A 17,926-nucleotide genomic window follows, 5' to 3' on the forward strand; every position below is an offset into this window, starting at 1 on the left:
AATGTTAATTACTGAACAAGCTGTGGCCACAAAGGAGACTTATACAGCTATGGATTTTTAAATTTTACAAATCACTCTTTCTAATTTTTGACTTTGACCTACCTTTTGACTTAGAGACAAGTTATAAAAACATTACAGAAAGTTTCCATATATCTTCCATCTAGACTCCCCCAAGGCAAACATCTTATGTAACTACAGTATAATTATCAGGACTAGAACATTAATATTGGTACAATACCTTTAACAAAGAACTCTATCCAAATATACCCAGGATCTCACATCGCATTTAGTTGTCACTTTTTATTTTTGGCAAATAAACTCATTTTTGAATATATTAGAAGAGCTTGGGATTTAAAATTCTTTTACCATTAAAAAAAAGTCTCTGTGGCCGGCAGACTCTAAGATGGTCCCAATGATACCCACCTCCTGATATTCATGCCCTGTGTAAGCCCCTTCCTCCCCTTGAGTGTTGGTCAGCATAGAGACTTGCTTGCAACCAATACAAAATGATGGGATGTCATTTCCATCATTAGGGTACATAAGATTATGACTTCTCTATTGCTAGCAGACTCTCTCCCTTACTGGATTTGATGAAGCAAGTTGGCATATTGCAGAGCTCACATGGCTTAAGAGTAGGGTCAGTCAATAGTCAGCTAGAAACAGACCCTCGGTCCAACAACTTCTGAGAAACTAAAATTCCTCCAACATGATTCAGAAAAGACCCCAGCCCTGGCTTATATCTTGATTGTAGCCATATGACAGACCCTAAAGCAGAGGACCCACATAAGTCATTCCCAGATTGCAGATCCTCAGAAACTATGGGATAATAGATGTGTACTGTTTGCTTTATTTATCTATTTATTTATTTTAATCATGCTGCATTATCTTTAATTAAGTATAAAGACTTCCAATCATGTCATCTAAAGACCCTTTACCCACTGCTCTGTTTGGCCACCAGTCTCTTGTCTCTCTCTTCAGCAATGGTGAGGCAGATATTCTCTCCACAGGGAAGAGAAATCCATGGTTTGTTGCCTTTGCCAACAACAAAAATGTCAGAGAGCCAGGTGGCAAGGCTATTACCATTGGCATCTTTCATGTGAACTACATCAAAAGAATCAGGGTGTCTCTCTGTTGGTAATCACATCAGTTTTCCCAGGTTAGCCCCTTTGGTCATCATACACAGATTAACCAGTGTCAAATTTGATGAAACCAGTAACTTTTCCAGTCTCCAAATCGGTCTGAATGGTGTCATTCACTTTGATGAGGGGATCAGGATAGGAGATGATATGAACATCATGGGTCACCAGATGAGGAATCCCTCCTTCCCCAAGATCTTGCTCACTTTCCACAACCTATACTTGGTCCCCTTGGGTGTAGTCCAATGAACAGCAAAGGAACCCTTAGTGTCACAGATCAGATGGGAATTCTCCCCAGTTTCACCAATGCTGATATAATCTACTCTGCTGGGTAGGTTTGGATCTTGTCATCAATCTTAATAAAATGCCGTATATGGATCTTCTTTACTTCATCTCCTATTAGGGCATACTTAGGTCTGTTCCTTAAGAAAACGATGAGAGGGAGACATTCTTTCAGTTCAAGGAGACCAGGAGACGGACAAGGAGCAAGCACACCTCATCAGTTTATCCAGGATCCAATGCTTTGGAACTGCTACATGCTTCAGATGCTTCTTGGGACCATGAGCCATGGCTCTGCTAGGCACAAATAGAGCTAGATGTGCATTGTTGTAAGCTGCTAAATTCGTGGTAATTTGCTACACACTAGTGGGTAACTAATATATTTTTCTTTGATATATTACTGGGTCAGACACATGCAACTGAATTAGATGTGGTCATTGATGAGACTCATATAATAATTTTTAAAAAAACATATTCTGAAATTTTCTTTGTTAGGCTGAGCTATTCAGTAGACAATGCTCACAAAGTCATAGTCACAGGCAGCAACCAGAGCTGCAGACCTTAGTCATGAAAAAAATGTTAATGCTGGAAAGGTCTTGCAAGATAACTGACTCCTATTTCCGCCTGGGGAAACCCAAGCCTAAAAGGAGATCTCATAGTTGGATATCATGACTCCAGCCCAGGGCTCCAAAATGTATCACCTAGCTGACCTCTTTTCATAAACATGAGCCACAGGTAACACAGGAATAAGTCCACAACTGACACAAGAGCATGATTTCATCACCACTGCTGGAAAACACAAAAATAAGAGACTCCTTGTTTTCTCTTTGATGGACCAGCAGCATCAATTTCCTATGCCAGCACATTCTGTTGGCCTCAAGAGACCTCATAAGAGATATGGTTTAGATGGGGTATGACAGTAAGAAAGGCATTTCCTTGGTTCCCAGCTTCACCAGACATGAAGATAGAAAAGTGTACAAGAGAATATTTGTATGTCATTGTCCCACATCAGAAGAGAAATAATAAGAAATGTTAGGATATTTTTGGTCACACTGGCCTGAAGCTCTTTAAAAACAAGGACTATGTCTGTCTGATTTTTCACTTGTAATAGCCATGGTTACAGCAGGAAAGAAATGACCCGCTGAAGTAGGATCACTGCAGAGCATTTAATGAAAGGGCCACTTAGCAAAGGTACTGGCCGGGTTTAGCAAAACCAACAAGGAGTAGTGCAGTATTCTGGGACAGGTTCTGTTAGCATCTCAATCTTAAGGAGCAGTTATTGGAACTTAGAGAAAGCCATATGGAGAAGGCTGGTAGGAGCCACAGCCTCTCCTGGTAGGATGCAGCAACCCATGCAATCTGGGAAAGAAAGAAGTAGGGGATGACTACATAACCTCTCTTCCCATACTCTGACGTCATGTTGGTGGTTCCCATTGGCTGAGCCCCACAGGAAGGTAGAAAGTAGCCATTATTGAGACCCCCCCTCCCCGTGGAGAAGAGGGAGGTGGGGGACGGTGGGAAGTGGATATGGAAAAGTAAATGAGAAATAACCAGCATATTGCTGTGTGCTCTGGATCTAGCGAGAGCTCAACAATTACTTGTCAAGGGATAAAACACAGTGCTGTGGGAGTAGATTGTTAAGCTATTATTAGCCTGGAATCTGGTAAGAGTGTTTATAACACAGAAATCAACAAATACTACAAATACTACAAATGATTGATTTGTTTCGGTTTGGTTTGGTTTTTATTTTTCAGGGAGTCAGTTCACTAGCAAACCACTAGATAAAAGTATAAATCACATCATCTCTTACAGAAGAAAAAAATGTTCTTAACTCCTCTGAAAGGGAAAGTACTGTCATGTACTTCTTGAAGCAGATAGACATTATGTCAATATTAGCTCAATGCACCACTACAGCCACCCCTTCTCCTTTGAGATACATGATCTTCTTGGTGGTAATACTAACTACCCGAGTCCGCAAGCCCAAAAACCTTTGCCTCACCCTCAACCTCACCATTCATACGCAATTAGTCAGTAAGTGTTGTTAATTTTACTTCTTAGAATTCCCTAACATAGGCTTAAAATCTCCCCATTTTATACCCGAGTAAAATTAAACTAGTTGTAGTTCCCCTAACATAGGATAGATGTAGGCTGTTACTCTACCTGTAACGCCTTCCTCTTTCAACCTCGCCCACATGGCAAACTTCTAGCTCTCCTCCGAAACCAATTCAGCTGTTACTTCCTCCCCAGGAGTAGCCTTCCCTAATAATGCCAGATGGAAAAGAGTTCTTCTTCCGTCTTTCTGTTACCCCCACACTTTGTAAACTGATCACATTGCACAACAATTTAATTATTTTCACGTCTGGTCCCCCATTATGCTCAGTTCCTTGAAGGCAGAACTGTATCTTATTCATTTCCACATGCCCAGCAACAGACTATGCACCTGGCACATTGTAGGTGCCAATAAATCCTTGCTAAAGGCATAAATAAATTGGAAACACCAACAGATGTCCAGGTCTCCCTCATCTCCTGGTTTCTCATGTCCTCACAGATCTCAGCGAAGTTTCCTTGAGCAACACTCTGCTTAAAATTGCATGTCTTGCCACCACACCCCCACTTTCCCAATGCTCTCCAATTCCTTGCTGGAATTTTTTCCATTGCACATATCACTGTCTGATATGCTACTATTTATTTATTTAGAATTTTTTTTAATTTGTTACCCATTTATTTGCTTATTGCTTATTTTCCTTCAACATAATTAAAGTTCCATAAGGCCAAGGATCTCTTTTGTTTGCAGCTATATGCCTAGTATATACAGTCAGTAAATATTTGTCGAAAAAAATAAATGAATCACATGCAGGGGATGATTCAGTGGCCTGCTTGGAATAAAGCCGTCCATAAATTGGGAGCAGAGCCATCACTACCTAACTCTCAATTTCTATGGATTATCCAAGAGCTCATGCCAGCGCTGCTCATGTGATTTGCTCCCCATTAGGTCAGCAAATTTTACGCGTGCTGTTCAATCTTGAAATAATTCTCATGTAAGAGGAAAATGTCAGTAAAATTGCTACAGATGAAACCTTTACAGATTGAGTGTCTTGCTTATATGCCGATAGTAGGGGGTCGCCCTTAAAATAGAAAAACAAGGAAATACCAGCAAGGATTAAGGATAAACACAGCTTGAATTAAGATGAGTGTGAATAATGTAAAACCACACAACCACCCCTGAAAGGGAATATAAAATTCCACACAACTTATAACCGACACAATCCTGATTCTCATTAATATTTGGCATCCTACCAGGGCTCATGGGATAGAGGATTAACAAGTCACAAAAGAAACTTGCAATTGTTAAATTATTTTTGCAGCTGTTTTGATTTTTGTACATCATGAAATGATGCCTTACATATGGATCTTCAAATGAACGGAATCAGAAGTATTAAATCTAAATTCTAGTCACATCCACATAATACCAATGAATTATTGAGGAGAAAAGTAAACAAATGACTCCTCTGAGCTTGATACAATGTGTGTGCTTGATTCACCATCAGTGATGTGTGTCAGAAGCACACATCTATCTAAAAAGATAGAGCATTGTCAGAAAGAGCTGAGCTGTGGTGACCTGCTTTAAGTCTTTGTAAAATAAAAGTAATACGAGTGATCTGACTATATCTTACCCACACATGGAGCCATTCTGGCTCATAAAATGGAACTTTACTTATCATTTAATACTTTATGTATAATGCCAAAAAAGCAGGGTAGATTAGATTAACTGAGGATGAAACAGAAACAGCCATATAATTCACCATCTTAACAGCCAAGTAGTCAGCACTGGTTTGGTTAAAAAAGCCTGCTGCTTCCAAGTGAGTTGAAAAACTCAGGGAAAAACTCAAAAATGGCTTTTAGAATATTTAGTCGGTAATAACAAAGCTTATATTTATTTGACTACTGACCTATATACATTTTAAAAATTATAAGTATGAAAAAAACGTTAATTCTCTAATGTTTCTATTCATTCCCAAATGTGATACAATAGAGTTCTTGGGACATAAATAAAATCTTGAATAAAATATGTTAGCAGTATATAATTATTCTCCATTTAGAAAAAAATAATAAAATAAGCTTATGCTGACTTTATATGATAAATTGTTTTAAAGCAAGCTATATTTTACAATTAGCTTTTACAATGATTTCAGGGTTGCATTTACATAGGAGATTGGCCCATGCTGTCTTATAAAATAACACACTTAAGAACACAGTAAGCCCTCCAAAATTATATTAGAATCAGATGAATGTTGCTTTCTTATTTATTAAAACATCGTCAGCAAAACTTAATTCAGAAATGGTGTGGCAATACAATGCTGCTCAGTAGTAGAAACTGTGAGTATAAATTGGATGATGGGGGAGAGGCTTTAGAATTCTAGTATAGCAAATATTTCTTAATCATCCCAGTGATAATTTGGGTGCCCATCTTGATTATTCACCTAGAGCCCACTTCAATAATATGGCCATCCCTAGGGATATGAGGGAGTCAGAATAGGAAGCTCGTGTCATCTGTGTAATTGAAATGATAGGAAACTTTTATGGTAACTTTAAAAATGGGAACTGGAGTATGGGCTCATTTTTTCTAGGGAACTCTGCTGCTCCTAAAAGGAAGTCTAAGGTATTTGTAAGAAATGAGCAAAATGTGCCTTCCAAAAGGCAATTTTTAATACCACTTGTTTCTTTTAACATTTTTTTCTTTCTCCCTAGGGACTGAAACAAAAATGGGCCTAGAACTTTTATTTGCCTACCAAGATTTTAGCAAAAGCAAAAGCTTAAAAGATGACTATAAAGTGAATGGAAGTTAGCAACATAGCAGAATCCCAATCTTGGTTTATTATCAAAATTTTAGAAGCAAAAACTAGACAAAGACAGCACAAAAGAAGAAAACTACAGGCTCACTCTCTTGATCTAGCTCTCTCTAAAATCAATCAATCAATCAATCAATCAATCTTAAAAAACAACTCAAAATGGATTAAAGACTTAAATGTGAGATCTGAAACCATAAATTTTCTAGAAGAAAATATAAGTAGTAATTTCTTTGTTATTGGCCTTAGAAACATTTTCCTTGATACGTCTCCTCTGGCAAGGGAAACAAAAGCAAAACTAAACTATTGAGACTCTAACAAAATAAAAAGCTTTTGCACAGTGAAAGAAACTATCAATAAAACAAAAAGGGAGAAGATAATGAATGGGAGAGGATATTTGTAAGTGATATACCTCATAAGAGGTTAATATCCAAAATATATAAAGAACTTATACAATTCAACACCAAGAAAAAAAAATCTAATTAAAGAATGGGGAGAGGACCTGAATATGTATTTTTCCAAAGAGACATACAGATGGCCAGCAGACACATGAAACACGATGCTTGACATGACTCATCAAGGTTAAAAGGTGGGAAAAATGAGGAAAAAAAAATGCAAATCTTGCATCTCTAAAAGAAGTGATGAAGCTTATACTAACCCTCCCAGAAAATCATATATCATTGTTGACTATTATATAAATAATAGTTAAGTTGCTATTCATGGAGAAGTTACTCTGTGCCATATAGTGTAGACCAGGCATGGGCATTTTATATAAATTATTCTGTTTAACACAAACAAACACAGCCTGTGAAGGAGGTATTACCACTCTCATTCTAGTGATGAGTAAACTGCAGGTCAGTAAGGCTAACTAAAACGCCCAAGGTCTTATAAAAAAGAGACATTGGCAATTCCTGGGTCAGTTGGCAATTTGGCAGAGCTACAATTTGAATCAGGTCTCATCTCCCCTCAAACTTTCAAGTGCTTTCTCTGTAGTTGCCAGGTTAAACTTTCTGATTTCCAATGAACAGACTTATTTGGGAAAAAAAGCATAGCATTGTTGAAGAAGCTCCTTTGAAGAAACTCATTTGATCTCTATCACAATCCCACAGGGATTAAGTACACTACAGAAAATTTTCCTAGAGTTCTTAGGTTTGAAATAGAATCTTTAATCTCAAGGAATCTAGCTAAATAAAGAATTTTTATTTCATCCCCACAGATATTAAGAATTTCTGTGAAGGACCTAGTGACAAATCAATAGTCCAGAGAGAAAAAAAATCAATAGCAAACATGTCAAGTTTTTAATGTTAAGGATTCATCTCGTGAGCACAAAGTATTATAAGATGTGAGTGGGGTGACTGTCACCCCACATCAGCAGATCTCCTGGGTGTCTTCTAGAAGCAAAATTGGACCTTTGAAGCCACACTGACCCCCCTTCAGCTTTGAAATGTTATAGATGGGTGTGAGTGATAACTACACATCAAAAGCATGTGTATGCAATGCCTGTTTTCGCTTCCAGAGATCTTCATTGTATTTATCAAAAAAAGCCATCCAGAAACAACTGATTCTCCTGGCCCAGGAATTGTGGATTTCTCTTTAGTTCTTGCTCATATTTTTAAGCTACTCCTTCTAACCCATATATGTTTATGGCTATCCAAATTGTTTATCAGTGAAATCTCTGTAGTCTGAGATAAGTTTCGTTGAATCCATTTAAGTTATATACCACTTCAATTAGCTTGTGTTACACATATTTATTAACAGCAAGCCTAGCCTAAATAGAAACTTAAAGCTCATTGTTCTATAATGTAGTTAATGAGCATATGAAGCCTCAAAGGGGAAAGGTTAAAAACCATACAATTTACACATCCCACTAGATATTTTTAAACTAAATTTTATTTTATTTTTTTTCTAAATTTTAAATATTACTAAATAGCTCTCTTATCTGGAATGGAATATAAGCAATTTTCCATTATTTGAATAGTTAGAGAAAATTAGTATAGTGGATGATCCAAAATAGTGAAATATAAGAAAACTATATTTGAACTATTTTCTACAATACATCTTACCTTTACTAACTTATTTGCTTATTAAATTTAGTTTGCAGTTTCCACGCACACACTCACTGATACCAGGAAGCCCTGGTTTGAAAGAATAATTATAAAATTAAACATAATAATACATGTAATAATAAAAAAATAGGATAAGTCCCCAAAATATACCTGAAAGGTGACTATAAATTATAAGCACCATAACAAAAAATGAAAAACATTCCCACGAGAGCATTTTTCAGGATGAACCAGGTCAAGAGAAAAACAAATTTTATTTAAGAAGAAAAACTTTTTTGCAAAGGAGATTTGACTATTATCTCCATTTTACAGATGAGAAGGCTGAGACATGTGGCTCCTTGGCCTGCCTTCCTGGCCACTACTGTGTGTTAAATGGGGGGGGGCGGGGGGGGGCCAAAATGATGTGTCCGTGTTCTAACTTCTGGAATCTGTTAATATTACCTTATTTGGGGAAAAAGGTCTTCTTTGTGAGCATAGTTAAATTAAGAACCTTAGGATGAGGGATCCCAGGGTGGCGCAGCGGTTTAGCGCCTGCCTTTGGCCGGGGGCACGATCCTGGAGACCCGGGATCGAGTCCCACCTCAGGCTCCCGGTGCATGGAGCCTACTTCTCCCTCTGCCTGTGTCTCTGCCTCTCTCTCTCTCTCTCTCTCTGTGTGTGTGTGACTATCATAAATTAAAAAAAAAAAAAAAAAAAAAACCTTAGGATGATGGGATCATCTTGGGCTACCTGGACCGATGACAAGTGTCCTCACAAGAGGAGAGAGATGCACAGAGAAGGCTACGTGAAGATGGGGGGAGAGTCTGGAGTGCTGTGGCCACAGGTCAGGGAAAACCTGAAACCAGCAGAAGCTGGAATAGGAACAGAATGATTTCTCCCCCCTCCAAATCCCCAGAGAGAGCAGGGCCCTGTCAGATTTTAGACTTCCAGTTTCTAGAACTGTGAGAGAACTGTCTAAGCCACCCAGCTTGTAGTAATTTGTTACAGCAGCTCTAGAAAAATATTGCAACCACCATGTTATACTGCCACTGTTTCTCTCCTGTTACCATGAAAACATACTCTGCAGATGATTCTTTCTAGTAAAATGCTTTTCTGCAAGCACTATCTGCACATAGTTCTTTACTTCTACAATCAGGAATCTACTGTTTCTATTCTACCCAAGTTTTATTCTGTGGCAATGCAGACCGGCCCCCATTTAAATGATAAATGCCTTCGTCCTGTTCAAAACATACTTTACACACTACTTAAATTAGTACAAATAACATGGAGCCTAATCGCACTTGAAAACGAATTTCATTCTGACATTGTTATTCTGAAAACTCTCTAACATTTAAATTCAGAAAATAAGTGATGCTTTATGTGATTATGTATTTAACACTTGCTTTGAAGAAAATGTTTTAAATGGATGCTTAGTAAATTTAAAATATTCTATAACATATACTTTCATCAATTTACTCTTATTGGAAATTATTATTTCAATATAATAATGAAATACTGAAATTGTGTCGTTTCAATAAGGCGAGGGTGGTCATAAAGTACAAAATTCCAGTTATAGAATCAATAATTCATGGAGATGTAATATACAGCATCGTGACTAGAGTTAATAATATTGTATTGCATATTCAAAAGTTGCTAAGAGAGTTGATTTTAAAAGTTCTCACTATAAGTGGATCCCTGGGTGGCTCAGTGGCTTAGCGCCTGCCTTTGACCCAGGGTGTGATCCTAGAGACCCGGGATCGAGTCCCATGTTGGGCTCCCTGCATGGAGCCTGCTTCTCCCTCTGCCTGTGTCTCTGCTTCTCTCTATGTGTTTCTCATGAATAAATAAATAAAATCTTTAAACAACAACAAAAAAAGTTCTCACTATAAGAAACAGCAAATTTATAACCATGTGTGCTGATGGATGTTAAACAGACTTATTGTGGTGATGGTTTGGCAATATATACAAATATTGAATCACTATGTGGTACACCTGAAACCCAGATAATGCTATATGCCAATTTAATCTAAAAGAAAGAAAGAAAGAAAGAAAGAAAGAAAGAAAGAAAGAAAGAAAGAAAGAAAGAAAGAAAGAAAGGAGCTTACAAGCACACTCACTTGCATGTTCTTTCCTCCACCCAAACATTCTTTCTAACCTTATTTGATACCCTGCCCAACAATCTCCGCTCTTCCTCTGCGTCTACCCTTCACCCCCACCCCTGCTCTAGGTTCCAGTGTTGACCATGAGAACCACCCAGCATCTCACTTATACCTGATTTGGAGGATGAGGTTTTGGACTTTGGACCCAGAGATATTTAGATGAGATTGGGGATCTCATCTCTTGTGCTGACATCAATAACACACCCTTGCCCAACGGCTGGGAGTTCAAGTGGGGAGGCCCTGGCAGGTGGGGGCAGGAGGAGAGCCAATTCAGGGGGTTCATTTCTCCCTGTCCTAGGTCAGAGGGTGGGCCGGCGGCGGCTGTGCTCCCCTGCTTCGGGTCACAGCACCTGGTGGCTGGAGGACCCTTTGCCCAGAGCTGCCACCCTTTCCAGGGGCTGTCGGCCCCCTGCCCCTCCACGTCTTGGGGACTAGAACTGCATCTCCTCTCATGGGATCATTGATTTGTTTCCTTAACCTGTCTACACCTCGATAAGTCTTCTCACTAAGCTCCTGGAGCTTGCTGCCCTTGCCCAGACCCTCACTCAAGCAGCTGCTCGGGCTCCCAGCTGTGGCCTCCGCCTCACATCCTGAACACTTTCTTCCAGAAATAAAACTATCCCAGGATTGACCATAACAAAAACAAAAAAACCCCAAAAAATATCTAGTTTGAAAGAATGACACCTGGTTACGACTGCTATGGGATGTTTTCTCCTTTAACAAAAATAACCAGTGGGAGCTTGGGATGGCTTCATGGCTCTCACACCTATGCACCACCTGACTCATCACTGAGGGGCCCTGACTCCAAAATACCTGTCACCGTCGCCCACACACTCGGGAAAGGCCAGGCTGCAGCCAAAAAGCATGATATGCTGGTAGCAACTGAGGCGATGTAGGTACAGGAAGAATTTGAGGAACTTCTCCATGTCCATGTTGTTGGCAATTGAGAAGAGAGGCGTTGGGGTGGCGTGGTAGGGCAGCAGCTGGCACTGGCTGTGGGTGATGTTCAGACAGGCACCTGCGACGTCAAGACAGTCGGATTTAGGAGTGGACACGCTGGGATGATGCATTGACAAACCCACCCCACATGACAGACTGACATGTTCAAAAGATAAAGCACATCCTGTAAGAACGATTCCAGATACATGACCACACACGCACACACATACAAATAAGCGTGTGGGCATTTGTGCACATGATAATGAAATCAAGCTACTCATGGTCACAAAGGAATCACATCTGGTCCTGGGCAAATATATAGAAAAATACACTCCCCACACGTAGTTGATGGGCATATAAGTTGGCAACCACCATTCTGGATCACAGCTAGGCAGGGCAAAGTTGTAATATATATATATATATATTTAAATATATATTTATAAATATAAAAAATATATATTTTTATATAAATTTATATATATTTAGCCTTAAATTTATATATATTTTATATAAATATATACATAAATATATATATATATGTAGCCTTAAATACATACCTTTTGACACTAATATTTCTAAATATTTACCCTAAGGAAATAATCATGGTTGTGAATATGGATCTTCATCTCTGCACAGTTTAAAACGTTTAAAAGACACTAATCACCTAAACATTCACCAATGGGAATTGGTTTAAAAGACTTTGAAATTCAAACAATGGGATATTTACCCACGTGAAAGACGCTGTAGAAGATGATCCAGGTATGCAGAATGGTGCTTATGGTAAATAAAAAAGGCAGGTCACAAAACAATTGGCCTACTATGGTCCTGTTTTCAAAAATACACCACAATACAAGGGTTTCTGATCCTGTCCATGCCGATAACCCAGGGTCAGCTCATAGCCTCCAGTTTTATTTTGTTTCATAGTTGGCTCTTCCCCCAAGCACTACCACCTCCACAGCCTCTCTCTCTCTTTCGTTCCATGAATTTGCATGGTTGGTGTCACATAAATCAAAATATTAATATGAGTGCAGGTAATGGGATTTTAGGAGATTATTCCACTTTTTAAATTCTGTACTGTCTTATTGGCTTGTATAAAGATTTATTACTTTTGCTTTAAGAAGGAGATAATTAAAATTTTGGTTAGTATTTAAGTAAGCTACTAGTTAAAAGCAGATTCTTCAGGGTTTGGAAACGCAGTGGGAATATTCATTCTAGTTTTGCCCTAGAGGGGGGAGGTAAGCAAGAAGAGGAAGGAGCTCAGTAAGAAAGGAAACATGTCTTCTGATAACTATCTAATTCCCAAAGAAATAAAGAGAAAAACCTCTCCAAACCTAAGGCTATTTTCATTTTTAATAAAAATAATGTTAAGAAATAAGGCTGCACCTCTGATAAAATGGCTGAGCTAACCCTTTGATCTGTAATACAGAATAAATACATCCTATCACAGAAGGATTCCCAACCTCTCCTTCTACTTCCTTCCTTCACTTCGGTCACCGGTCACCGCAGAGACTTTGCTTCTGATCCTCCTAAGAGCACTTCCTAATCCCACTTCTCTTTCAAACCTCTCTGGAAACTGCCCAGACCCTGTAGGAAGTCTTTTTCCCCAAATGGCCAGATGTAGCCATGAGCTCAGGCTCACACTTCATCAAGAGCCACACTTTGCATTGGTTTTATAATCTGCCCCAATGTGTGCTGAGCTCAGTGGAGAGGCACCAAAACATCATTTCCACTCTCAAAGGCAACCAACGACGTGTGGGATTTCTCTGCACTCTAGGCCCTAGGATAGACAAGGCCAACAATTTCAGGGCACCACACCTGTTTGGGCCTCATCAAACTCAACATACAAAAATGAGAGAGAGAAAGGAGTTACAGAAGAAGAAAATCCAAGTGAAAACATTCAGACAAAACACAAAGAGACATGTGTACATGTGAATTTGGCCCCACGTGCGCCCTAGGGTGGGGGGCTCTGGGCGAGTTTCATGAATAGGACAGTCAAGTCATTTAGTGGAGGTTAAAACACATTCCAGGATGGGATGGCAGCAGAGGCAGGGAGATCACACACACAGCAAACCTCAAAATGGTCCGATTGTCTATATTGTCCTACAAGCAGAGATGCTGACTTAAAAGGGCTGAGAGTAAGACTTTTACTCCATCAGAAATATGAACTCGCCTTGGAAAATTCAATCTCAGGAAAACATTTCTTGAAAACCAGCCTGTGCCAGGCACCAAAACGGGTACTCAGAGGCTCTCGTTCACAATCACCTCATTTTCACAACCTGGTAAAGCGATACTGCATCTATATTACATATGAGGAAATTCAACTGTAGCAAGTCTAAGACATCTGCCCAGCTCTGAGGAGCCATTCTATGGAAAATCCAGATCTTCAAACCCATGTCTCCTGAATAACTCCGATTCTGAGCCACCCTAGGCTAACACAAAAGGGGTTACTATGTTAAAAAAAGATCTTACAGAAGAGAACCACAATGGCCTGTGAAAGGAAAAGACTAAAATGTATGTGATGATATGTCACAAGGTCTGAATTTCTATCCACAAATAACACACCGATGGGTACTGACCACATGCTGTCATTTGTCTTATATTACATTATTTTCTGTAAGGCTCACAGCCTTACAGGGTATAGACATTAAGTGTATAAACCTGATGATAAGCTATACTTGAAGTGATGAGATGACCAAAAGGCTGATTCACCCCCACCTAAGCCAAAGAAACTACTGAAAACTGAGACATCATGTGAAAAAGCACAAGATACTAGGTAACTTATATGTGAGCCGCACAAAAGAAAAAAAGAGATTTCCTTCTCAGGGGACCATAAAAGTTCCCACAAGTATACTGTCCAAAGTGCTCCTATGTCCCTTAATGACACCATCTGGTTTTATTTTCATTATGGTATTAGGACCACCTCATACAATCTTGTCTGTCTGTCTGTTTGCTTGTTTGTTTATTCCCACTATGCGTCCACATCCCTGGAAACTCATAGGATACCAAATAGTAGACATTTAATAGTTATTTGCTGCGTGAATCGGGAGATTATATGGAACACATCTTCCCACTGAAGGTTCCTTACTGAGCAAGGTGTGAACAATCTGGTGTAGCTAAGACCCAGAGGCACTAAGGTTGATGGCTATTATTGCAACTATTGTTTTTTTTTTTTTTTTTTTTTTTTGCAACTATCGTTGCTAATTATCTGTTCCTTAGAACTTACCAGTGCCTAGAGAGTCATCTCATCCTATTTCTTCCACCGGACTGATTCCTATCTTGGGACTCCCCTCTGGACTAACAGTGCAGCAGCTGAAAGTGAAAAAGGGCTGTCCTCCCTTTCCTCTAAAAGGTATACCCTGAGTTATCCTGAAGCATGCTCGATCGCTTTTAGCCTGAGACCTCACCAGAGCAGAGAAAACAGCAGAAATCACCATATTGCTGACATTCAACTATCGTGTCAACAGTGTTGGTACCTTCAGCAAGAAAAATATATAATTCAGAGAATATATGGCGAGATAAATTTACAATAAAAGCCCAAATAATTATTTGTTTCTATTCAAGTTGTCTCTTAATATAAAATATATTTTCAATTTCATTACCACTTATTGTTTTACATTATATAAAACAATTAAAGATAAGAAAATAGATAAAGGATCGTGGAGTACCTTTGAGGCTGGCTGTTTGCTAGGTACTTTATCTACACCACTTAACTTAAACTTCTTACGATCCTGTGAGACAGCCTTTTTTTTTTTTTTTTTTTAAGATTTTACGTATTTATTCATGAGAGACACAGAGAGAGAGAGAGGCAGAGACACAGGCAGAGGGAGAAGCATCGGGGAGCTCGATGCGGGACTCGATCCCGGGACCCCAGGGTCACGCCTTGGGTCAAAGGCAGATATGCTCAACCACTGAGCCACCCAGGAGTCCCGAGAAAGCCTTTTTATTCCCATTTTACAGCTGATGAGACAGATTCAATGAGGGCGAGAAAGTATCCAAGGTTACACAGCGTTAGGCTGTAGAGTTGAAATTGAAACTGGGTCTTTCTGATCCTGTAACCTATTCTTCTCTTGTGTATGATTCTGCCAAAGGTACTATTCCATTTTAAACACTGTAAATTTACTTCATTCATTATAGAATATTTTGATGAATCTGCTTGGATGTAGCAATAGAGCTGCTTCCCCAAGATTGACAGAAAAATTAAACCTTCTAAAAGAAAACAGGGAATCTGCTCTCAAAGTTAGTTTATCTGTCCTTACTGTGAGTCTGTTTGGATTGGGAATGCTCTGTGTCTATTCCTGGTTGTGCCACAAAGTCAACCCAGGTCCGGGCCACATCAGCAGAATGGAATAATGAAAGCCATTCTCTCTTCTAGATAACCTACAGGAAAAGTCACATTTTGTCCAAATGATGTCTGGGGCAAACTAATTTGAAAGCACTTCATGTACTTAGGAAGATCCGTGAGAGGGTTCCGGTAAGATAAGAAGGAACACGAAGTTAAAGATAGGGCCTCTCTGGGTGAGGATCCGGGCCTCTTACGTAACTATAAACATCTTCGAACACAAATGTGATAACTATTTTATTTCCCATAAGAGAAGATCAATGAGACAAAGTAAAACACATGAGTCAACTGTGGCATTTGTAAAAAAAAAAAAAAAAAAGTCTTACAGACATAGTTAAGGACACAGACAACCCAAGGTCTTGCCAATCTATGCACAAACAAACAAAAATAAGTAAATACATACAACACTGTATGAATTATCTAAGTTAAGTAAGAGCTAGCTCCTTCTGCCAGAAAACTCATGAAGAGGGGGGTTTAATATTTTCTATATAATTACATATATTCCACACTTAACATTTTTAATACAACCTCAAATCTCTTGGCAAAGTCCTTGCCAATCTCCAAGCTTTGATATCCTACAAATACCTATTACTAGGTCATTCTCTCCTATCGTTCACACACACGCATTCATACTAGTTGGTTCTAAGATGTTTGAATGGTAGCTGAGGGCACACAACCTGTTGTCATTCATTCATTCATCACAAATATCTACTGTGGCCACGCTCTTAACGCAGTGAGGGGTCCAAATTTTATTATAAATTAATTATTCACATTCCATAGAAGAAAGTAAGATGTAACATTGCAGCTGTCACATCTTCATCTGTCAGGCATTTTTCATTGATTTTTAAAGAACTACATCTTGTCCCACGTAATTATCTGTTGAGAATTATGAATGGTTGAATAATAATAATTCAAATTTATATGTACTCTCACATCTGTAAAACACTTTTCCCACACATAGCACGGTGGTTGCACAGTCTGATTCAAATCAAACCTTTATCATTCTGTACTTATGTGGCCTTTCACAAGTTACTGAACTTCTCTGTATGTTTTTTCGTCTGTGAATTACTGTATTGGGGATTATCGTAAGGATTAAGTGATGCTTTTACAATGCTTATCATTAGCACATATGATAAACTATAAAACTTTTTGCTGGTTAAGTTGGGTGTCAGTTAAGCATCTGCCTCCTGTTCGGGTCATGATCCCAGGCTCCTGGGACCCGGACCCATTTGGGCTCCCTGCTCCCCCTGTCTGCTTCCCCACTTCCTTCTCTCTGTCCCTTCCCCTACTCATGTTCTCTCTCCCTCTGTCAAAAAAAAAACAAAACAAAACAAATAAAATCTTTAAAAAAATTGGTAACAAGTCAGTCTCAAGTTGAGCTGATATTTACCTATTTACTCTCTGAATTACAAAGAAAGATTTTACAGGCAATAGGATTGTAAGTGAGGGCAAATAAGAGACTGAAGTTGGTCCAATCACAGGAAAGCCCAGGAACAGAACGGACTACATAATTTGGGGTGTCCCGGTAAATGGCAAAATTAAGGCCCCTGTTCAAAAACCAAATTTATGTTACTTTTTATTTATATTATTCTTAATATTTATATTTATTTATATTATCATTAATAATGTCAACAAAGTGACAGTAGAGTATTAGATAATATGTGGAGTCCTCTGCTTAGAACTCTGTGTAATGCACAGGTCGGCATGCTTATGAAGCCAGTAAATGATCAGAGAAGAAATCCTCCCTCCAGAAAACTTTATAAATCTCCATATAGGGATTCTTGCGTGGCAGTTCCAGAATTTGTCTGTGACGTTAGGTAAGAACTAAAGGTGATCAGTGTAAGAGCTGTAGGGGCCTCCAATTCAGAGAATTTCTGTCTTTTCACAACATTTTAAGGTGTCCAGGGCAGAATACCCAACACACAAGCATCCCTGGCTTTGGCCAGCTATTCAAATATTATATAAAAGTAGTGTCTCTTTTTGAGAAACCAGATGTATCTACAAACTGCATTTCAGCTCCAATTTGGAGAGCCACACTTCTCTCCAGGGAAACTGCCCACACAGGACTGGTAAAGAGCCCATGCTCTGCCCTTTTAAGTAGCCACTTTTCTCCCAAGTTTAACCTAAGAGAGAAAAACATGGTCTAACTCTAGTTTTCCAACTATTGTGCTGAAATGTTTGCTGC

General features: G+C 38.9%; 1 protein-coding gene and 1 pseudogene across 6 annotated transcripts in view; both read right to left on the bottom strand.

Moving 5' to 3' along the window:
* Window positions 1–17,926, bottom strand: part of CORIN (corin, serine peptidase) — a 237,266-nt gene that overhangs the window by 148,658 nt on the left and 70,682 nt on the right. For all 6 annotated transcript variants that reach the window (XM_072774965.1, XM_072774964.1, XM_072774961.1 and 3 more), the window contains exon 4: window positions 11,277–11,481. In XM_072774965.1, the coding sequence (XP_072631066.1) occupies window positions 11,277–11,481 (205 nt within the window). The remainder of the gene's footprint in view (window positions 1–11,276; window positions 11,482–17,926) is intronic.
* LOC140603463 (small ribosomal subunit protein eS4, X isoform-like) lies at window positions 932–1,705 on the bottom strand (annotated as a pseudogene).

Source organism: Canis lupus, chromosome 14 (assembly GCF_048164855.1).
Source record: "Canis lupus baileyi chromosome 14, mCanLup2.hap1, whole genome shotgun sequence".
Classification (NCBI taxonomy): domain Eukaryota; kingdom Metazoa; phylum Chordata; class Mammalia; order Carnivora; family Canidae; genus Canis; species Canis lupus.